Genomic DNA, 24,080 nt, shown 5'->3' with positions numbered 1-24,080 from the left:
ACCTTTTAACCCCCTGCTCATCGGCCCGGTGCCTGAGCTCTTCAAACTAAAACCTTTGAAATCCATGAAAAGCTGCCTCAAACCCAGAGGAGACCACGCCTTTAAACGGGTGATGCTGATCTTTGGAACAGCCTTTCTTTGTCGTTACGACACAGAACTCAGCTGAGTGTTTTAAAGTCAGGCAAAGAGCTTCTAGTTGATCTAATTTTGTCTTTCACTGTGATCTCATCTTTGCTTAGTCTGTGATTTATTTGAGATGATTTGTCATAATTTAGTGTTTTACTTGTTTATTTTCATCCTAAAGTCAGCCCACTTTGGTTCACTTGAGCAGGTCTGTGGGGGTTTCCACCGTCGTAACACGTTTCTCTTTGTGAGGGAACAAAGACACTTGTCTTCAGGCAGACCCCACTCTGGTCCAAACCAGAGTTCAGGTGAGCTTTCACGCTTGTCAAATCAAGCCGACTATCAGAGAAAATGAACTCTAATGTGCAGCTTTGTGTGCGTCTGGTGGAGTGAAGGCACCCGGCTGCTCACCGTAGCCATGGGACCTCTTCATGTGGTGCTTCATGTTGCTCTTCTGAGTGAACCTGATGTTGCACACCTCACACTTGAAGGGCTTCTTCCCAGTGTGTTTGACCATGTGGACCTGCAGAGCGCTCTTCTGGTTGAAGGCTTTGTCACACTGGCTGCACTTAAAGGGCCGCTCGCCTGCAGCACGGATCAAAAAAAAGAGGCCATCACTCAGGAGAAAAGAAATGCACAAAAACTCCTATTTTACAGAAATAACAAACAAAATATCATCAAGTAACTAACGGGAATGAACGTACTTTCACTCACTATATTTAACATTTCAAACAAAACCTGACAACTGTTGACGAATGTGAAAAACAAAATTTACAACATGGGAATTTTGATAGCACTAAAATCTAAACTTGATGAAAATGAAAAAGGTTTCCTTTAAAGTGGCTCATCTCTAATTAGGTTTAACCAGAGAGTTTGTGACAAAACTTATTTTATCCCTTTTTTAACCTCAATTTTACTCAATGAAATTGTGATGACCAGCAAGAGCGAACATTCATGTTAACACTGTATAACCACTAGTATCATATCTGATCCACGCATTTCTGAGACCATCATCTTATTAGCATGTTTAAAACTTCATTAAAACCCCATTGGATAGAACTGGATCCATTTCTGCCCTGTACTGCACCATCACTCCACTAGGGGCAGTAGTGTAGTAGTTACAGCCTTTTCCTGCTCATTTCAAAATGGCTGCTTCCATTAAGTCTCAAAAACACTTTGAGGGAAAATTTTGATAATTTTCAGAACTTCATGGAGAGAATAAATAATTTATTGTTAGACATTTTTAACGACTACTGGCTGTACTGAAATACAGAATTTGTGAAAATTAATATGTTGTAATTTTATTTTTATAGAGTTACACCATTATAAAATGGGTGTATCAACTTTGAGACAGTGTGAAATAAATCAAATGTTTTTTTCCTGAACACTCATATCAATATTTTTGCATTTTAAACTATGATGTGGTGTCCAAAAACTTACCAAACCATCATGGATACCAAATTTTTTTAAATAAAAAAATAATATTTAAAAACAAGTTTACTCTTTAAATGTACACATCTGACCACACAAATCTACAAATCAAATGAATGATTTAAGGTCTCCCTTTATAAAAAAAACAAGCTAAATTTATGAAAAATAATTCTGCTTATAAATGAATACCTCACATGTAAACTGTAATACATAAAACAAGTTTAGTTGTAAGCTGACTCAGGTTAACTGGCTGTCACTCATTTGTTACATAGTTTTGGCTCCAACATTCAAAACTCCTTGATTTGCGAATTCCTTTATAGATTATTTTTGTTTTGTTTTTTCATCGTGGAAGGACTCCACAGTTTGGATCATTTTCTTACCAAAACCTTTGCAACACTTTGGTCATAGTAGGATCTAAATATTAAAATATCTTTAAACGAGCAACAGTTCTATTAAAAGCTGAACTCCAGTATTCTAAAACCATGTTTCTCTGCACAACAATATTCTTCACTTCTTAGTAGATTTTCAATTCCTCTTACAAACTGGTCATGTGTTTTCTAATAAAACTGTACTCCTGAAAGCCTTTTACCCGTGTGTGTTCGGTTGTGTCTCTCCAGCTGGCTGCGTTTGGCGAAAGCCTTCACACAAGACGAGCAGTTGAAGAGTCTGGGTTTCTGGGAGCTGGGAGACGGGCCTGGCTGGTGCACACGCTCATGCTCCTGTGGACAGAGGTTTAGTCATTCACATGGATTTATTATGCTGCTTTAACAGAGCCTTCTTTACGGAGACTGAGCTCCACTATCAAATGTTTTCCATTAGAGAGAGACTAAAGTTACTGCACAGATGTGGAGAAAAATGTCATCTATACCTTCTACACAGAAGCTTACAGGAGTCTAGAAAAAAAGAAAAACCACAAACTAATATCCTCTGATGATAATACTGGGATCTGTTTCAATATAAGCATTTTTTTTAATAATTATAGACCTTTTTGAATATATGGGTATGCATGGATTAAAGACCCCCTCATTGGTGTTTTTGGTGCCTTTGTTTTTCTGGTCCGTGTCAGCCTCTGACAACTGTCCCACCCACACCTCAGAGGCAATTTCTGATGAAAATCTGCCACTCTGCAGAGGCTATGTCCTAGGAAATGACACGGGTTTGGATTTAGGCTAAAAATGGCATCATCATAATCAAAAGACCACTGGGAACACTTTACAATATCTCAAAAGAGGATTGGAGTGGGACTTTAAGAAAAGCTACACACTAAAACTGTATTCTATAGGAAATGTAATACAAATAACCATCACATTCTTTTGAATCATTTTGGAACTTTAAGAGAACTACACAAGGAAGACTTGTGAAATGGTTCAGTCTTCTTAAATCTTTTGGGAAACCATCTTTTGTTGAATTTCAGAAGGTAAAACATGAAAGAGTTTCGTCCCAAAACGAGAAGAGTCAGCAAAAAGTGAAAGTTGGCTCGTGGCAGCTGATAAACTTCAGAACAAATTAGGAAGCTAATGAATTGCAGAGGCGGTGTGTTAGACTACTGGCAGTGCTGATTAGTCCAACATTCAAACTTTCTGCAGTGCAAAGCCGACGGGCCTGAAGGAAGCTCAGAAATAAAAAGATAGAGAGGAATGAATGGTACCAAACAAACTGTTACTACAGCAGAAGACAGGAAAGAGGCCGTTTAAGACAGAGTACCAAACTCAGTTAGTTTGGAACAGCGGTCCCAAACCCCCGGGTTGGTCATTTGGTACCGGGCCACACAGAAAGAATAATTAACTTAAATTACATCAGTTTTATTTATTTCAGAATCTGAAAGATGTTTTATTATGAAAAATGGCCCGATTCTCTGTTCCATCCGTCTTTGTCCGTTAACGCAGGCCAATTGGCTCTTCTCGGTCACGTGATAGCTTACTGCTAAAATAAAACCCAGGAACTAGCAAAATGAGTAAAAAACAAACATCTTTGGAAAGTTTCTTTGCCAGGGGGAAAAGGCCCAGCCAGGAGACAGAAGAGGAGCCTTCCACTTCCAGAGAAAGAAAGCTACATTTAATAGGCAGCACTTCTTTTTAGCACTGTGACTGTAGAAAGGGGAGAGGATGATGACACCGGTGCCATGTACTGTACTATGCGTGTCTAAATAAAAGCTCAGGGTTCGTTCTGTCAGGTTTCTGGTCCGCGTCACCGTGGCGATGCTGCACCAGACTACATCCTAAAGATGGTCCGTGAAAACTTTGTGCGACGCCGTACCGGGCCGTGGCGTTGAAAAGGTTGGGGACCGCTGGTTTAGAGCATACGAGTTAAAAAAAGCCTTTTTTTTCTAAATCAGAATGAAAACCGGATGAGGTTTTTCAAAATAAGAAAGAATTATCACTGTTTACCAAAATACTTTGTTATATTTGGCCTAAAATGTGAAATAAAATGTTTTAAGTGAAATATTTTTTGTCTTTAGCATCAAAAACTACGTATGGGTGGGAAACCATAAATAAGAACAGAGGAGTAAAAAATATAAGTAATAAATATAAGTAATAAGCTATAAAGCCAAATAAGAAAATCCTCCCTTAGTTATATTTACTAGATTCAAATATATTAGATATCTGCTGGAAAAGGAACCTTAAAGAAAGCATCATGATTTTAAAAGTTTTTTAATTTAGATAAGGATCAGATCAAACTCCAGACCTGGAGGCCGGCCACCAAAAACCTGCCTCATCTGCTGCCGATTACCTGGATCAGGTATGTTTAGCCAATGATGAGCTTAAATGGCAAGCAGGTTGGAAAACTAGTGGGACGCCTCAGATTCAGACAATGATGCAGTTGGATTTGTTTAGGGAGCGTTCTGAACTTTGGGTCACAGGGCGCAACAGCTCACAGAAAAGTTGGGTTTACGACTCCACTGTGCAGCTTAACGCTGGAGAATCATGAATTACAACAATCCTTTATTGGGGTGCTATGAATGATATAAGAGCAAACTCTCATTCCTTAAGGATAATGACACCAGGTAGCAGTGGATGCTACAGAAAAGAGTGGATCTCAATCATTAGATTTGACACTTCAAACTTGATTGATTTCAAGCAAAAATGTGTCTCCATTATGTATTTATTATCTATTGCAGCCAAATGACAAAAGAGCTTTCAGTTTGGTTTGGGACGACTAACATTTCATTGTTAAATAACTGACCTATTCCAATCTACAAGATGCTAAATTACATTAGGAGTGTATAATTATGTTTGCTTAAACTTCGGGGGCATTTTTTTCTGTTTGGAAACATTTAATCAGCCAGCAGCAGCAGCAGCAGCAGCAGCGTGTTGAATTTAGGCATGAACACGGTTCAAACTGCGCATCAGAATAGAAAGAATTTGATCATTTGCTTGAAGTAAAGGCAAAAGGATTCAGACTTTCTCCTTTGTTTAAGGGCGACTGATCTCAGAAAGTTTGGCCTTAGCTTTCAGATTACTGATCCCTCTACCCCCCCTTTTCTATTTAACTGCCTCTGAGAACAAAATAGGAAAAAAATAATTAACTTAAAACCTAAAAATAAAAACTTTGTTCCTTTATGTTTTCATTGTTGAGCCATAAAGCTTAAAATGCTTTGGGTTTAATAAAAAGCTTCAACTACGGATTTATTTTGCTCCTCTAAGACAATGAAGATGAAAGTACTACACTTATGTCACTGAATTGAAGTACTGGATAAAGACTAATGAGCAGCCGAGGGACCGGCAGACGAAGGAGCTGGGTAACTCTCAGAGCGACACCCACCTAATCCCAGAGTTATTACTCTTAATGAGAAACAAGTACTGCTCAGCATGCTGCAGCACATTTACAGAAACACCCGCCTGGCTCACAGGCTCTGCAGAAACATGGCGCACAAACCCAACTGAGCTAGTCTCAAAAGCACCTGTGTGCCGACGTGCTTCAGGTACTGCCAAACAAAAGCACACAAGTCCTTCAAAAGTTGGCGGAAAAAGACCTTTTGGCGTCAGCGTTCTGTTGTCAAGAAACAGGAAACAGCTTTACAACGAATCCACATGGAAATAAACTAAATTGTAGTGACAACTTTGAACCCATCCTTTGGTTAAAAGGAAGAAAAAGAAGCTGAGCTCTCATGACATTTCTAAATAAGGCTGTAACGACTCTCCCAATACTCAGATATTTGCGATCTGTTCCTGTAAATCTGATCACCAATGTTTGTGATGGATGATTTGCAATCTTTATTTATCTAATAGAGTGTAGTAAAAATGCACTTCAGACAGTGTAATTATTGCTCTACAAGACAGAATAATGATGATATTAGGTACACAAACCGTGTGCGCTAAAGTCACAGGAAGTAAGTAAGACTTCAGAGTGCCAGTGAAGGTCCTTATTTTCAAAGTAAAACTAACACGTGTTTTATGTAGATAAAAAAAGAGAATAAAGTCCAGTTTACCAAAATAAGTTCTAAAAAGCTAAACAAAAACAACAACAGATTTGTATTAAATATAATACATTCAAACAATAATAATTAGATTAGAATAAAAAAATAGAAATGGATTTTTAAATATCACAAATATCTTGTGATCAATTTCATCTAAAGATGAAAAAAGTAAGTTTGTCTGTTGGAATCACTGTTGACAGTTTCGGTGACAGGATGAAAGTGTTTTCTAGTTGTTTCGTATTTATATACCGTGGGGTCCAATGTTGCAAGTTCTCCCACTTAAAAATATGTAATTTTCATCATAGATAAACCTGAACTACTAGAGACAGAATGAGAAAAAACAATCCACAATCACATTGTCTGATTTTTTAAAGAAATTATTTGTAACTTATGGTGAAAACTAAGTATTTGGTCATCTACAAACAAGCAAGATTTCTGTCACTCACAGACCTGTAACTTGGTTACCTGTAGCTGGTTACCTGTATTAATAGCACCTGTTTGAACTGGTTATTTATAGAAAGACACCTGTCCACAACCTTAAACAGTCACACTCCAAACTCCACTACGGCCACCACCAAAGAGCTGTCTAAGGACACCAGAAACCAAACTAGTGTTCTGCAAAAGGCATTGAAGATGAAACGTGGCTGGGTCTTTCAACATGACAACAATACCAAACACACTGTTGCCTGGGTAACGAAGGAGTGGCTTCATCAGTGGCTTCATCATTCCTCCCCACAGCCATCAGACTGTACAACACCGTGTTAAAGTGACACACTACGGTCCCACGGGTGTTTATCTTTCACTCATTTATTCATTTATATATTCACGTGTTTGCAGTGGATCGCGTGTTTGCAGCGGATTGCATGCTTGCAGCGGATCACATATTAGCAATGAATAACATGTTTGCAGTGGATCACGTGTTTGCAGTGGGTCACGTGTTTGCTGTGGATCACATGTTTGCTGCAGATCGAGTGCTTACAACGGATCACATGTTAACAGTGGATCACATGTTAGCAGTGGATCGCATGTTGGCAGCGGATCGCATGCTTGCAGCGGATCACATGTTAGCAGTGGATCACGTTTGCAGTGAATCGCATGCTTGCAGCGGATCACATGTTAGCAGTGGATCACGTTTGCAGCGAATCATGTGTTAGCAGTGGATCGCGTGTTTGCAGCGGATCGCATGCTTACAGCTGATCACATGTTAGCAATGAATAACATGTTTGCAGTGGATCACGTTTTTGCAGTGGATCACGTGTTTGCACGCAGATCACGTGAAACATAGGACGTATGTTTCATCCGGTTTTATAAATCCGAAATATTCGGATTTATAAAACCGTGCGCACACACATCCTACGCATCTTTCCCTTAATAAATCCCAACCAATTCTAAATGCTGCGCAGCTTTTGCGGCTTCATGACACGCCCATAGTTGCCCATAAATAGTCCGTGAAACGCCCACAAATGAATATTCATGTCTTGTGAGATCATGGCAAACACAGAGAGGAAATCAAAAAAACGTAACTTCACTCAATGTGAAGTAGAAGTTATCGTTGGTGAGGTGGAAAAGAGGAGAAAAATGTTGTTTGGAGGGCACAGTGTGGGCATTACTAATGCCTAAAAGGCACGTGAGTGGCAAACGGTGGCAGACGCCGAAAATGCTGTAGCCTCACAACCTCGGACCGTGGTCGGACATCAAAGTCGAGGCATATAAAACGTCTAGCGCTCCATCGCTAGAGTGTCTCTGCCACCGGGGGGGTGGGGTGGGGGGTGGGGCGCCAGATGCACCGGGTGACACGCGTGGTTCCCTGTGAGTGCTCCGGTAACGCCGGGCCCAAAAGCCCGCAGAGGTCCAAGAGGACGGCTCGAGGAAGTGGGAACCGGCTCATAAGCCACTCGTCCTCGTTTGCCAGCAAGTCTTCTTGCCGTCTAAAGATGCGTTCACTCCGAATTCTTCCATTTGCCACATCTTCTAAGAGCGCAGGATCAGCCATTGTGCGTCATTACGAATTGTGATGGGGCATTTTATTTCCCTCCATTTAATTACATCTGACAAGCTACATATGTCGGTAATAATCGACGTGGAAATGGGTAATTGTTCAGCGCAAATGTAATTTCTTGTTGCTTTCTTAATGGTTGAGACATACGCCATACATTGTTTTATCAAAAATGAAACAAACTAAAGGCATATGCATGAATACCATAATTCCGTAGCTTATGAAGAAATGTTTTAAAATGAAAACAACTTTCCCCAGTGGACAATTAGTGCGTCTGTCCGTCCGCACGCCCGCACCTATATCTGCTCCGCCAGACGGACACATTAACGAGAATATCAGTTTTGTACATTATTTCGTTCTGTTAACTATTATTTATGAGGATGAATTGCACAACATGCCAATATTGCAGAACATATTTCACTTTTCTTTCTGCAAATAAGTGTTCATTTGAATTTCTGTTGTAATTTTCGTTTGACTTTTTTGTTTGTTTCACTGCTGATCGATCAAACGGGTGTTCGTGTAGGCTGTTAATTGTCAGACTTGCTTTGTGAAGTCTTCATGTTATTTAAGAGAGGCAGTATTGTCATTTTCACTTTCACGTGTTTCTTCCATTTGCCGACGGTGTCGCCGTTTCTCATTTCACAAGTTTTTGTGCGTACGCCTGGGTCAGAGCTTGCGTGAAGGACCGCACATTTTCCCGTCAAGTTTGCTTTTTACAAATATCAACTACTGCGTAGAGAGTGGCGTACGCCTTCTTTTTTGCGTACGCAACGTTTATAAATGAGGCCCCAGATCTCAACCCATAGAAAATCTTTAAAGGGAGTTGAAAGTCTGTGTTGCCCAGTGACAGCCCCAAAACTTGACTGCTCTAGAGGAGATCTGCATGGAGGAATGGGCCAAAATACCAGCAACAGTTTAGGAAAACATTGTGAAGACTTAGAGAAAACGTTTGGCTGCTGTCTTGTCAACAAAGCTATATAACAAAGTTGTGAGTTGAACTTTTGTTATTGACCAAATACTTATTTTCCATCATAATTTATAACTAAATTCTTTAAAGATCAGACAATGTAGTTTTCTGGATTTTGTTTCTCACTTTGTCTCTCATAGTTGAGGTTTACCTATGATGGAAATGATAGGCCTCTCTCATCTTTTTAAGAGCAGGAACTTGCATAATTGGTGGCTAAATGGATACTTTTTTTCCACTGTAGGTGTTGCTGTGTCTTCATTTCTTCTTATTATCTATTGCAGTGTTTTTCAACCAGTGTGCCGTGGGAGATTGCCCTCATTAACTGATTTAACAACATTTCCCATCTCCAGGATTTCAGCTCTCTGTCCATCCAAACAGGCCCTGATAAAACACTGAGGAGTTAGGACTATAAAAGATCCTAAAATACTTTTTCTTTGCGTTTATTTTATTTTTTTGAAGACATTTTGATAAGAATGACGTTACCACGATTCAGCTGCAGCTCCGGCTGTATTTGGGAAAAGTCCCGTCCCTTTGACTGTCTCCACCAATCATTCTTGAAGGCGTAATCACATGTCATCAGTCTGACCAATCAGAAGTGCTTAAAGTCTTCACTTCCTTGTCCCGATTTAGCTCGTAAAGTCGCTCAGTTCTAACAAAAATACCAGCTAAAGATCGTCTTTAGCGGTGTAGCTTTCCACAGAATCCGGTATCAGACCGTGGAACAAGTTAACAAAACAATGAAGCTCCGAAAAGTGATCTCCGCCGGACATTTTATGCACTACACCCATGATGCATTGGGTTGTGAGAGTGACAGCGCAAAAGGAAATCTGTTGTTAAACGTCTTGAAACCAACGAACACACATCAAACTATTTTTAAATCTTCTAACTTAACTTTTATTGCATCTTTTAGAAAAAAAACAGCTGCAGTTTCCAGATTTTTCTGCAACAATTATCTCAAAAATGCATGTGAGACTGTGGAGGGAGGGGCTGTAGATCAATACAGACTGAGTTTCTCCTTTTTTTTGGATGCTGGTGTGCCGCTGGATTTTTTTTAAGGTTAAAGTGTGCCGTGGCTCAGAAAAGGTTGAAAAATACTGATCTATTGTAACTGTAGTCAGAGAAACTTTGATGGAAAAACTGTGGAGAACATTTTCAGGATTTGTTGTTAAATGATTCAAAGCAACAGTTTTGTTTATTATTTGTTTACTGCTGAAGTTAACCAGGAAGTTGACAGGAAAACCTGTCAGAGTGTGATACTGTTTAAAGTGACAATTTTCTTGCTTTCTAAATCTTTGTGTTTTTAGGGCCCGAGCACGGAGTGCAAGGACCCTATTGTAATTCGAATGTTTATTATTATTAGGGCCCGAGCACGGAGTGCAAGGACCCTATTGTAATTCGAATGTTTATTATTATTATTATTATTATTATTATTCTACCGGAAGAGTCGCCTTTTTGAGGCCTTTAACATACCCCAAAACTCACCAAATTTGGCACACACATCAGGAGTCGCGAAAAATTTCGTATTTTATAGGAGATTGGCATGGGCGCACAAAAACGGCTCGATAGCGCCACCTACAGTGACTTTTGTCCCGACGCCCCGCATACGCTTTAACGTACAAGCTTGATTTTTACAGGGCATGTTCTTCAGATGGAGACTTACAAAAAAGTCTGAAAGGACCCACCTGTCACTCGCACAGGAAGTTTGATATATTGAGGTCAATATGTCATTTTTGCTTCATTTTGGACATTTGCAGGCCTCGCTCTAGAACGAACTCCTCCTAGAGATTTTGGAGTAATGACTTCAAACTTTGGTTGTGTAAACTAGACACATGTCCGATGTTAAATTGCGAAGCTTTTAAGTTTTTATGGATGTTTGTGACCATGGCGGCGCGTCAAAATTGGAGGTCGTTTCGAAAACACGCCATGAAAAGAAAAATGGCCATTACTCAGCCATGCAAAATCCAATCTGATCCAAAATTGATATGCATGATTGTAGTCTGACTCTGAACACATCTGCAGTGAAAAAATCTGGAAAAAGTGTAGCGCCACCTGCTGGCAAGAGGAAATGACATGTTTTACTTGGAGCATCACTACTCCGAGTAGGATGAGCCGACACACCTGAAAATGACGTCCACCTGTTGAAAAGCCATTGAAGTTTACTCTGACAAAAAACCATAACTTTCAATGCGGGGGTGTGGTCGTGACAGAGCGGCAAAGTTGGGCATCTCGCTATGCACACAAAAGTTGCTCTCACGTGCACATTCCTTGTCCAATCTCACTGAAATTCAATGGATATGATGAAGCTTCTATTCTGAACCCATGGATATGACAATCTTGGACGAGCTCTATAGCGCCACCTAGTTATTGCATGGGGCACATTCTGCCCTGTATTTTCTCTTTGCTTTGTCCGATGTGCATGAAATTAAAACTGGAGATACTCAGAAGGGTCTTCTCTCATCATGTAAAGTTTCATGGGTGTACACCTGACGGTGCCTGCGTAACAGGAAGTGGTCGATTATGTGCACCCAAATAATAGAAATTTATTATAAATCAGCCGTTTGTCTCAGGAAGCTGAGATTTCAGAATTAGATGCCTTTAATAACCTCCAGCTTTGATATGTAACACTATAGGGTCTACGAGAAACTTCATCACTTGATTTTTTTAATGAAATTTTGGACTGAACAAAGATTTTTAGCATAAATTCTGTTTAGGTTATCAGCACCAGGAATTCAACTTTCATAGGCATTTATGTGCTACTGCTTCCTAAAAAAATTCAGAATTATTGAAGTTACCGGTGAACTTTTATTCAACATTTCATCCAAAAAGGTCCGAAAACGTCTTTTTAGGCAAAACTGCAAACACCTATTTTTTTGCATAACTTATCTTTCAAATATCAGCACAAGAAAATTAAAAACGGTAGGGATCTGTGTTTGCTGCCTTCCATATTTTTTTCAGACTTAAAAGTGTAACAGATGATTTATAAAAAATCCTTTTTCATCCAAAAACCTGTGTTAAATCTGTCTAGACTCCAAACAAACATTTTTTTATGGTAACTTATGTTTCAACAATCGACACCAATTTTCACAGACCTATAGCTAAACATGTCCCATAGCTACCTGAATATTTTCATAGATATAAAATGAACTGGTCATTCTAACATCTGGCATTCTAACATCTAACATCTTACATGTCAAAGCCTCTCTCAGCCTGGCTCTGCTGAAGGAGTCGTGTTACAACCCCGCCCCCTCCTGCTGGGACCCCTGCTATGTAAATTAGCAAGCAGTGAACAGAGAGATGAGAAGTAAGAATGGCCATTACTCAGGCATGCATAATCCAAAGACAGCCAGTTAAACACTGAAAGACATATTTTTTCGGTATGTCTTTCATACATCTTTAGTATTAAAAACTCTCCAAGATGAATGTGCCTGACTCCACCTGCAGGTGGATCACAGACTTCCTGACGGACAGACAGCAGTATGTGAGGCTGGGGAAGCTCGTCTCAGATACTCGGACCACAAGCACCGGATCCCCCCAGGGCTGTGTCCTTTCACCCCTGTTACTCTCCCTGTACACAAACAGCTGCACAGCTGGTCACCTGTCTGTCAAACTCCTGAAGTTTGCTGACGACACCACACTCATCGGCCTCATCTCTGACGGAGATGAGTCGGCCTACAGGAGTTAAATAGCCAGGCTGGTGTCATAGTGCAGCGCTAACAACCTGGAGCTTAATGCTCTGAAGACAGTGGAGATGACAGTGGACTTCAGGAAGGCCCCAGCCCCCCTCCCCCCTGTCATCCTCTGTGACTCCCCGGTGACCTCTGTGGAGTCCTTCTGCTTCCTGGGAACCATCATCAGCCAAGACCTCAAGTGGGAGCAGAACATCAGCTCCATCACTAAGAAGGTCCAGCAGAGGATGTACTTCCTGAGGCAGCTGAAGAAGTTTCACCTCCCTGAAAAGATGCTGGTAGACTTTTACACCGCCATCATCGAATCCACCCTCACGTCCTCCATCACAGTCTGGTTCGCTGCGGCCACGGCCAGAGACAAGGCCAAGCTGCAACGCGTCATCCACTCAGCAGAGAAGGTGATCGGCTGCCACCTCCCGTCTCTCCAGGAGCTGCACATCTCCAGGACCTGGAGGCGGGCAGCCAGGATTGTAGCCAACCCCTCTCATCCAGGACATAATCTCTTTCGGCCCCTCCCTTCTGGCAAGAGGCTCCGGTCCATCAGGACCAGGACCTCGCGCCACAAGAACAGCTTCTTCCCCACTGCAGCCAGCCTGCTGAACAGAACCCCAACTCCCCCAGGTGACCCCCCCTCCACCCCCCGCCCACCAAAGGACTGTCGGTGCCACTTACAGGCCCCACCATCCCAGCCCATCTGTGCTCCCACTTTAATTCACCTTACTCTACTGTATATAGTGTGTTGTTGTTGTTAACTTAATTTTTAACTTATTCTTAATTGCACTATACACCAAGTCAAATTCCTCGTTTTGTAAAGTGCGCTCTACTGAACCTGGCAATAAAACTTTTTCTGATTCCTGATTCTGATTCTATTAATCATTGTTTTTTATTCATTCAAAATGCAATTAAATCAATATTTTATCTTTTTTCTTTTCCTTTTTCTTTTTTTTTTATCTCTTATATCCTTTTTTATAATCAATGTTTGAACTTCTTTTCCTTTCTATTGTCATGGTTTCAGTTTGTTGTCTTTTTTTTCGCTTTAGTTCTTGTTCTGTCTTGTTTGGTTCTGTTTCCTGTTTTATTTTGAAAGGTTTCCTGTCTTGTCATGTTTCTTGAGTTTTACTTCCTTTGGTCCCCATCTGCCCTAATCGTGTTCACCTGTGTCTTGTCTGCCCTGTCTGTATATAAGTCTTGTCTCTGCCTTCCTCCTGTGCTGGTCCATTAACTTCTGCTCATGTTGATCACGTCTTCTTGTCTGGCATCCATGTCCCTTGCCATGCCACAGTAAGTTTTTGTTTTTAGTTTTGTCATCCTGCTCTGCAGCGCTTTTTGTTAGTTAAATAAACCCACTTGCCCTGAACCCGTTTGCCTCCCGTCTCTGCGCCTGGGTCCTACCTGCTCTCGAGCCTCCCCCCCACACGACATCTATACATCCAATGAAATTAAACTACAAATCAACAAACACAACTGATAACAAATGTCTCTAAAAAATGATGTGTATATTTGCAGAACCTTAAAAACACCAAACAAATAACAAATGCTTCCCAATTAAAGCACAAAAAATGGAACACAAAATGTAAAACCCAAGTTAGAAATTGCAATTTGAAAAAGATACTTTTTTCAGCAGCTTTTCAAAATCAATCACCAATTCTACACTTCTGTGGATGAAACAAAGAACTCCAGAACAATGAAGCCATTTCTCTAAGTCTCTCTCACCTTCAGTTTTAAACAAGGTCTGTGAAAATCCACCATACATTGGTCACATGAACTCAGAGACCTGCTAAAAGTGCACAATTGTAAAAGCTCTTTTATATAGACAACTGTTTGTTTGCTTAGAGCTCTAAATATAAAAAAAAAAATGCTTTTCTATCACCTAGACACAGATGGAGAACCATATCAACTGGATTAATAACAGGGTGGCATGTTTAGACAACATGAAGCTGTCCATCACATTTTTGACCTAAACATGTAAACACATCCTTGGCTCTGCGGTTAGGAAATGGTATTTGGGAATCTCTTTATACCAGGAGCCAGCCTGGCCATTGGAACATCGCCACAGTGCCCATCCAGACTGGGACAGCAACGGGGTCCACTTCAGAGCCGTGAGCTGCTGTGTTTAACTCCAGCTGTCCCAGTAAGGTAGACAACTGCAGCAACATCCACTGACCAAGCTGACAAGCCCTGGCAGAAAAGATCCCCACAAGAAAAACACTGGCTCAGGCAGGCTGGTCAAAAAAAAATAGTTTTGCCATTGTCTTGCAGCTCGCAGATCAAGTGGTTTAGTTTTCCAGTAATGTCAGTCAAGAATGCAAGTTCAGATTCACAATGTTCATATTCACCATATTCAACAGACATCTCCTCCAATAGCACCTTAAAAATCCTGTGCTGTTTTGCTTTGCAGCTGAGGTTGTTTACGATTTTCAGAATAAGAGTCATTATATGTCCAGAGCCAATCACTTCTGCACATAAGGCCTGCTGGTGAATGACGCAGCAGTAATGCAGACATTTTGGAAAGTCTGGGTCAGCTTTACAGTGAGTGATGAAACCTGTTTGTCTATTGATCATAGCAGGAGTCCCATCTGCAGTCACTGCTACCAGCTTTTCTAATTGTACCTTTTTCTGCACAAAAACTCCTTCACCGTGTTATACATTTCAACTCCTCTTGTAGTTGTCTGTTAGGGCAGATGTGTCAGGAGTTCTTCTCTTGTGGAAACCAAAAGCTATGCTGTACTGTTGCCGTCCACAGACTCATCACACTGGACGTTAACCACCTGCACTTTGCAAGATCCCGGTCCAGCTAATTGGCCAAGTTATCAGACATAGCTGACACTCATCTAGACATTGTAGTGGAAATTGAATGAGTTCTATTGTTCTCATCCTTAGGGACAGTGATAGCAATTATCATCATTGCTTGAATTTTTTTCATGCTATATGCAAAAGTCTTTGTCCCTTAAGGCAACAGATTACAGCCCCCCCCCCCCCCCCCCCCCAGGCTGCTGTCGTATTAACAATAGCTTGGAGCTCCAGAATGGACAAGAAAAAACGACGAGAATGGCTCGAGCAGGGCGTTGCTCACGGGGCGGTCGCTCGTGCCAGGCGGTCGCACGTGCTCGGGCCCGCTAAATGCTACTTGTAGCTTTAATTATTATTATTATTATTATTCTACCGGAAGAGTCGCCTTTTTGAGGCCTTTAACATACCCCAAAACTCACCAAATTTGGCACACACATCAGGAGTCGCGAAAAATTTCGTATTTTATAGGAGATTGGCATGGGCGCACAAAAACGGCTCGATAGCGCCACCTACAGTGACTTTTGTCCCGACGCCCCGCATACGCTTTAACGTACAAGCTTGATTTTTACAGGGCATGTTCTTCAGATGGAGACTTACAAAAAAGTCTGAAAGGACCCACCTGTCACTCGCACAGGAAGTTTGATATATTGAGGTCAATATGTCATTTTTGCTCTATTTTGGACATTTGCAGGCCTCGCTCTAGAACGAACTCCTCCTAGAGATTTTGGAGTAATGACTTCAAACTTTGGTTGTGTAAACTAGACACATGTCCGATGTTAAATTGCGAAGCTTTTAAGTTTTTATGGATGTTTGTGACCATGGCGGCGCGTCAAAATTGGAGGTCGTTTCGAAAACACGCCATGAAAAGAAAAATGGCCATTACTCAGCCATGCAAAATCCAATCTGATCCAAAATTGATATGCATGATTGTAGTCTGACTCTGAACACATCTGCAGTGAAAGAATCTGGAAAAAGTGTAGCGCCACCTGCTGGCAAGAGGAAATGACATGTTTTACTTGGAGCATCACTACTCCGAGTAGGATGAGCCGACACACCTGAAAATGACGTCCACCTGTTGAAAAGCCATTGAAGTTTACTCTGACAAAAAACCATAACTTTCAATGCGGGGGTGTGGTCGTGACAGAGCGGCAAAGTTGGGCATCTCGCTATGCACACAAAAGTTGCTCTCACGTGCACATTCCTTGTCCAATCTCACTGAAATTCAATGGATATGATGAAGCTTCTATTCTGAACCCATGGATATGACAATCTTGGACGAGCTCTATAGCGCCACCTAGTTATTGCATGGGGCACATTCTGCCCTGTATTTTCTCTTTGCTTTGTCCGATGTGCATGAAATTAAAACTGGAGATACTCAGAAGGGTCTTCTCTCATCATGTAAAGTTTCATGGGTGTACACCTGACGGTGCCTGCGTAACAGGAAGTGGTCGATTATGTGCACCCAAATAATAGAAATTTATTATAAATCAGCCGTTTGTCTCAGGAAGCTGAGATTTCAGAATTAGATGCCTTTAATAACCTCCAGCTTTGATATGTAACACTATAGGGTCTACGAGAAACTTCATCACTTGATTTTTTTAATGAAATTTTGGACTGAACAAAGATTTTTAGCATAAATTCTGTTTAGGTTATCAGCACCAGGAATTCAACTTTCATAGGCATTTATGTGCTACTGCTTCCTAAAAAAATTCAGAATTATTGAAGTTACCGGTGAACTTTTATTCAACATTTCATCCAAAAAGGTCCGAAAACGTCTTTTTAGGCAAAACTGCAAACACCTATTTTTTTGCATAACTTATCTTTCAAATATCAGCACAAAAAAATTAAAAACGGTAGGGATCTGTGTTTGCTGCCTTCCATATTTTTTTCAGACTTAAAAGTGTAACAGATGATTTATAAAAAATCCTTTTTCATCCAAAAACCTGTGTTAAATCTGTCTAGACTCCAAACAAACATTTTTTTATGGTAACTTATGTTTCAACAATCGACACCAATTTTCACAGACCTATAGCTAAACATGTCCCATAGCTACCTGAATATTTTCATAGATATAAAATGAACTGGTCATTCTAACATCTGGCATTCTAACATCTAACATCTTACATGTCAAAGCCTCTCTCAGCCTGGCTCTGCTGAAGGAGTCGTGTTACAACCCCGCCCCCTCCTGCTGGGACCCCTGCTATGTAAATTAGCAAGCAGTGAACAGAGAGATGAGAAGTAAGAATGGCCATTACTCAGGCATGCATAATCCAAAGACAGCCAGTTAAACACTGAAAGACATATTTTTTCGGTATGTCTTTCATACATCTTTAGTATTAAAAACTCTCCAAGATGAATGTGCCTGACTCCACCTGCAGGTGGATCACAGACTTCCTGACGGACAGACAGCAGTATGTGAGGCTGGGGAAGCTCGTCTCAGATACTCGGACCACAAGCACCGGATCCCCCCAGGGCTGTGTCCTTTCACCCCTGTTACTCTCCCTGTACACAAACAGCTGCACAGCTGGTCACCTGTCTGTCAAACTCCTGAAGTTTGCTGACGACACCACACTCATCGGCCTCATCTCTGACGGAGATGAGTCGGCCTACAGGAGTTAAATAGCCAGGCTGGTGTCATAGTGCAGCGCTAACAACCTGGAGCTTAATGCTCTGAAGACAGTGGAGATGACAGTGGACTTCAGGAAGGCCCCAGCCCCCCTCCCCCCTGTCATCCTCTGTGACTCCCCGGTGACCTCTGTGGAGTCCTTCTGCTTCCTGGGAACCATCATCAGCCAAGACCTCAAGTGGGAGCAGAACATCAGCTCCATCACTAAGAAGGTCCAGCAGAGGATGTACTTCCTGAGGCAGCTGAAGAAGTTTCACCTCCCTGAAAAGATGCTGGTAGACTTTTACACCGCCATCATCGAATCCACCCTCACGTCCTCCATCACAGTCTGGTTCGCTGCGGCCACGGCCAGAGACAAGGCCAAGCTGCAACGCGTCATCCACTCAGCAGAGAAGGTGATCGGCTGCCACCTCCCGTCTCTCCAGGAGCTGCACATCTCCAGGACCTGGAGGCGGGCAGCCAGGATTGTAGCCAACCCCTCTCATCCAGGACATAATCTCTTTCGGCCCCTCCCTTCTGGCAAGAGGCTCCGGTCCATCAGGACCAGGACCTCGCGCCACAAGAACAGCTTCTTCCCCACTGCAGCCAGCCTGCTGAACAGAACCCCAACTCCCCCAGGTGACCCCCCCTCCACCCCCCGCCCACCAAAGGACTGTCGGTGCCACTTACAGGCCCCACCATCCCAGCCCATCTGTGCTCCCACTTTAATTCACCTTACTCTACTGTATATAGTGTGTTGTTGTTGTTAACTTAATTTTTAACTTATTCTTAATTGCACTATACACCAAGTCAAATTCCTCGTTTTGTAAAGTGCGCTCTACTGAACCTGGCAATAAAACTTTTTCTGATTCCTGATTCTGATTCTATTAATCATTGTTTTTTATTCATTCAAAATGCAATTAAATCAATATTTTATCTTTTTTCTTTTCCTTTTTCTTTTTTTTTTATCTCTTATATCCTTTTTTATAATCAATGTTTGAACTTCTTTTCCTTTCTATTGTCATGGTTTCAGTTTGTTGTCTTTTTTTTCGCTTTAGTTCTTGTTCTGTCTTGTTTGGTTCTGTTTCCTGTTTTATTTTGAAAGGTTTCCTGTCTTGTCATGTTTCTTGAGTTTTACTTCCTTTGGTCCCCATCTGCCCTAATCGTGTTCACCTGTGTCTTGTCTGCCCTGTCTGTATATAAGTCTTGTCTCTGCCTTCCTCCTGTGCTGGTCCATTAACTTCTGCTCATGTTGATCACGTCTTCTTGTCTGGCATCCATGTCCCTTGCCATGCCACAGTAAGTTTTTGTTTTTAGTTTTGTCATCCTGCTCTGCAGCGCTTTTTGTTAGTTAAATAAACCCACTTGCCCTGAACCCGTTTGCCTCCCGTCTCTGCGCCTGGGTCCTACCTGCTCTCGAGCCTCCCCCCCACACGACATCTATACATCCAATGAAATTAAACTACAAATCAACAAACACAACTGATAACAAATGTCTCTAAAAAATGATGTGTATATTTGCAGAACCTTAAAAACACCAAACAAATAACAAATGCTTCCCAATTAAAGCACAAAAAATGGAACACAAAATGTAAAACCCAAGTTAGAAATTGCAATTTGAAAAAGATACTTTTTTCAGCAGCTTTTCAAAATCAATCACCAATTCTACACTTCTGTGGATGAAACAAAGAACTCCAGAACAATGAAGCCATTTCTCTAAGTCTCTCTCACCTTCAGTTTTAAACAAGGTCTGTGAAAATCCACCATACATTGGTCACATGAACTCAGAGACCTGCTAAAAGTGCACAATTGTAAAAGCTCTTTTATATAGACAACTGTTTGTTTGCTTAGAGCTCTAAATATAAAAAAAAAATGCTTTTCTATCACCTAGACACAGATGGAGAACCATATCAACTGGATTAATAACAGGGTGGCATGTTTAGACAACATGAAGCTGTCCATCACATTTTTGACCTAAACATGTAAACACATCCTTGGCTCTGCGGTTAGGAAATGGTATTTGGGAATCTCTTTATACCAGGAGCCAGCCTGGCCATTGGAACATCGCCACAGTGCCCATCCAGACTGGGACAGCAACGGGGTCCACTTCAGAGCCGTGAGCTGCTGTGTTTAACTCCAGCTGTCCCAGTAAGGTAGACAACTGCAGCAACATCCACTGACCAAGCTGACAAGCCCTGGCAGAAAAGATCCCCACAAGAAAAACACTGGCTCAGGCAGGCTGGTCAAAAAAAAATAGTTTTGCCATTGTCTTGCAGCTCGCAGATCAAGTGGTTTAGTTTTCCAGTAATGTCAGTCAAGAATGCAAGTTCAGATTCACAATGTTCATATTCACCATATTCAACAGACATCTCCTCCAATAGCACCTTAAAAATCCTGTGCTGTTTTGCTTTGCAGCTGAGGTTGTTTACGATTTTCAGAATAAGAGTCATTATATGTCCAGAGCCAATCACTTCTGCACATAAGGCCTGCTGGTGAATGACGCAGCAGTAATGCAGACATTTTGGAAAGTCTGGGTCAGCTTTACAGTGAGTGATGAAACCTGTTTGTCTATTGGTCATAGCAGGAGTCCCATCTGCAGTCACTGCTACCAGCTTTTCTAATTGTACCTTTTTCTGCACAAAAACTCCTTCACCGTGTTATACATTTCAACTCCTCTTGTAGTTGTCTGTTAGGGCAGATGTGTCAGGAGTTCTTCTCTTGTGGAAACCAAAAGCTATGCTGTACTGTTGCCGTCCACAGACTCATCACACTGGACGTTAACCACCTGCACTTTGCAAGATCCCGGTCCAGCTAATTGGCCAAGTTATCAGACATAGCTGACACTCATCTAGACATTGTAGTGGAAATTGAATGAGTTCTATTGTTCTCATCCTTAGGGACAGTGATAGCAATTATCATCATTGCTTGAATTTTTTTCATGCTATATGCAAAAGTCTTTGTCCCTTAAGGCAACAGATTACAGCCCCCCCCCCCCCCCCCCCCCAGGCTGCTGTCGTATTAACAATAGCTTGGAGCTCCAGAATGGACAAGAAAAAACGACGAGAATGGCTCGAGCAGGGCGTTGCTCACGGGGCGGTCGCTCGTGCCAGGCGGTCGCACGTGCTCGGGCCCGCTAAATGCTACTTGTAGCTTTAATTATTATTATTATTATTATTCTACCGGAAGAGTCGCCTTTTTGAGGCCTTTAACATACCCCAAAACTCACCAAATTTGGCACACACATCAGGAGTCGCGAAAAATTTCGTATTTTATAGGAGATTGGCATGGGCGCACAAAAACGGCTCGATAGCGCCACCTACAGTGACTTTTGTCCCGACGCCCCGCATACGCTTTAACGTACAAGCTTGATTTTTACAGGGCATGTTCTTCAGATGGAGACTTACAAAAAAGTCTGAAAGGACCCACCTGTCACTCGCACAGGAAGTTTGATATATTGAGGTCAATATGTCATTTTTGCTCTATTTTGGACATTTGCAGGCCTCGCTCTAGAACGAACTCCTCCTAGAGATTTTGGAGTAATGACTTCAAACTTTGGTTGTGTAAACTAGACACATGTCCGATGTTAAATTGCGAAGCTTTTAAGTTTTTATGGATGTTTGTGACCATGGCGGCGCGTCAAAATTGGAGGTCGTTTCGAAAACACGCCATGAAAAGAAAAATGGCCATTACTCAGCCATGCAAAATCCAATCTGATCCAAAATTGATATGCATGATTGTAGTCTGACTCTGAACACATCTGCAGTGAAAGAATCTGGAAAAAGTGTAGCGCCACCTGCTGGCAAGAGGAAATGACATGTTTTACTTGGAGCATCACTACTCCGAGTAGGATGAGCCGACACACCTGAAAATGACGTCCACCTGTTGAAAAGCCATTGAAGTTTACTCTGACAAAAAACCATAACTTTCAATGCGGGGGTGTGGTCGTGACAGAGCGGCAAAGTTGGGCATCTCGCTATGCACACAAAAGTTGCTCTCACGTGCACATTCCTTGTCCAATCTCACTGAAATTCAATGGATATGATGAAGCTTCTATTCTGAACCCATGGATATGACAATCTTGGACGAGCTCTATAGCGCCACCTAGTTATTGCATGGGGCACATTCTGCCCTGTATTTTCTCTTTGCTTTGTCCGATGTGCATGAAATTAAAACTGGAGATACTCAGAAGGGTCTTCTCTCATCATGTAAAGTTTCATGGGTGTACACCTGACGGTGCCTGCGTAACAGGAAGTGGTCGATTATGTGCACCCAAATAATAGAAATTTATTATAAATCAGCCGTTTGTCTCAGGAAGCTGAGATTTCAGAATTAGATGCCTTTAATAACCTCCAGCTTTGATATGTAACACTATAGGGTCTACGAGAAACTTCATCACTTGATTTTTTTAATGAAATTTTGGACTGAACAAAGATTTTTAGCATAAATTCTGTTTAGGTTATCAGCACCAGGAATTCAACTTTCATAGGCATTTATGTGCTACTGCTTCCTAAAAAAATTCAGAATTATTGAAGTTACCGGTGAACTTTTATTCAACATTTCATCCAAAAAGGTCCGAAAACGTCTTTTTAGGCAAAACTGCAAACACCTATTTTTTTGCATAACTTATCTTTCAAATATCAGCACAAAAAAATTAAAAACGGTAGGGATCTGTGTTTGCTGCCTTCCATATTTTTTTCAGACTTAAAAGTGTAACAGATGATTTATAAAAAATCCTTTTTCATCCAAAAACCTGTGTTAAATCTGTCTAGACTCCAAACAAACATTTTTTTATGGTAACTTATGTTTCAACAATCGACACCAATTTTCACAGACCTATAGCTAAACATGTCCCATAGCTACCTGAATATTTTCATAGATATAAAATGAACTGGTCATTCTAACATCTGGCATTCTAACATCTAACATCTTACATGTCAAAGCCTCTCTCAGCCTGGCTCTGCTGAAGGAGTCGTGTTACAACCCCGCCCCCTCCTGCTGGGACCCCTGCTATGTAAATTAGCAAGCAGTGAACAGAGAGATGAGAAGTAAGAATGGCCATTACTCAGGCATGCATAATCCAAAGACAGCCAGTTAAACACTGAAAGACATATTTTTTCGGTATGTCTTTCATACATCTTTAGTATTAAAAACTCTCCAAGATGAATGTGCCTGACTCCACCTGCAGGTGGATCACAGACTTCCTGACGGACAGACAGCAGTATGTGAGGCTGGGGAAGCTCGTCTCAGATACTCGGACCACAAGCACCGGATCCCCCCAGGGCTGTGTCCTTTCACCCCTGTTACTCTCCCTGTACACAAACAGCTGCACAGCTGGTCACCTGTCTGTCAAACTCCTGAAGTTTGCTGACGACACCACACTCATCGGCCTCATCTCTGACGGAGATGAGTCGGCCTACAGGAGTTAAATAGCCAGGCTGGTGTCATAGTGCAGCGCTAACAACCTGGAGCTTAATGCTCTGAAGACAGTGGAGATGACAGTGGACTTCAGGAAGGCCCCAGCCCCCCTCCCCCCTGTCATCCTCTGTGACTCCCCGGTGACCTCTGTGGAGTCCTTCTGCTTCCTGGGAACCATCATCAGCCAAGACCTCAAGTGGGAGCAGAACATCAGCTCCATCACTAAGAAGGTCCAGCAGAGGATGTACTTCCTGAGGCAGCTGAAGAAGTTTCACCTCCCTGAAAAGATGCTGGTAGACTTTTACACCGCCATCATCGAATCCACCCTCACGTCCTCCATCACAGTCTGGTTCGCTGCGGCCACGGCCAGAGACAAGGCCAAGCTGCAACGCGTCATCCACTCAGCAGAGAAGGTGATCGGCTGCCACCTCCCGTCTCTCCAGGAGCTGCACATCTCCAGGACCTGGAGGCGGGCAGCCAGGATTGTAGCCAACCCCTCTCATCCAGGACATAATCTCTTTCGGCCCCTCCCTTCTGGCAAGAGGCTCCGGTCCATCAGGACCAGGACCTCGCGCCACAAGAACAGCTTCTTCCCCACTGCAGCCAGCCTGCTGAACAGAACCCCAACTCCCCCAGGTGACCCCCCCTCC

The 24,080-nt window shown here is 42.0% G+C and overlaps 1 protein-coding gene across 1 annotated transcript in view; it reads right to left on the bottom strand.

Moving 5' to 3' along the window:
- The window catches only part of LOC101159250 (zinc finger protein 236), a 97,706-nt gene that overhangs the window by 5,445 nt on the left and 68,181 nt on the right, over nt 1-24,080 (bottom strand). The window contains exons 30-31 of the mRNA XM_011473312.4: nt 2,144-2,273; nt 535-708 (exon numbers count right to left, since the gene is read on the bottom strand). Of these exons, the coding sequence (XP_011471614.1) occupies nt 535-708; nt 2,144-2,273 (304 nt within the window). The remainder of the gene's footprint in view (nt 1-534; nt 709-2,143; nt 2,274-24,080) is intronic.

Source organism: Oryzias latipes, chromosome 16, assembly GCF_053564925.1.
Source record: "Oryzias latipes strain Hd-rR chromosome 16, Olatipes_Hd-rR_3.1".
Lineage (NCBI taxonomy): Eukaryota > Metazoa > Chordata > Actinopteri > Beloniformes > Adrianichthyidae > Oryzias > Oryzias latipes.
Note: the sequence above shows the minus strand (reverse complement) of the source record. Positions and strands in the feature narration are given on the sequence as shown.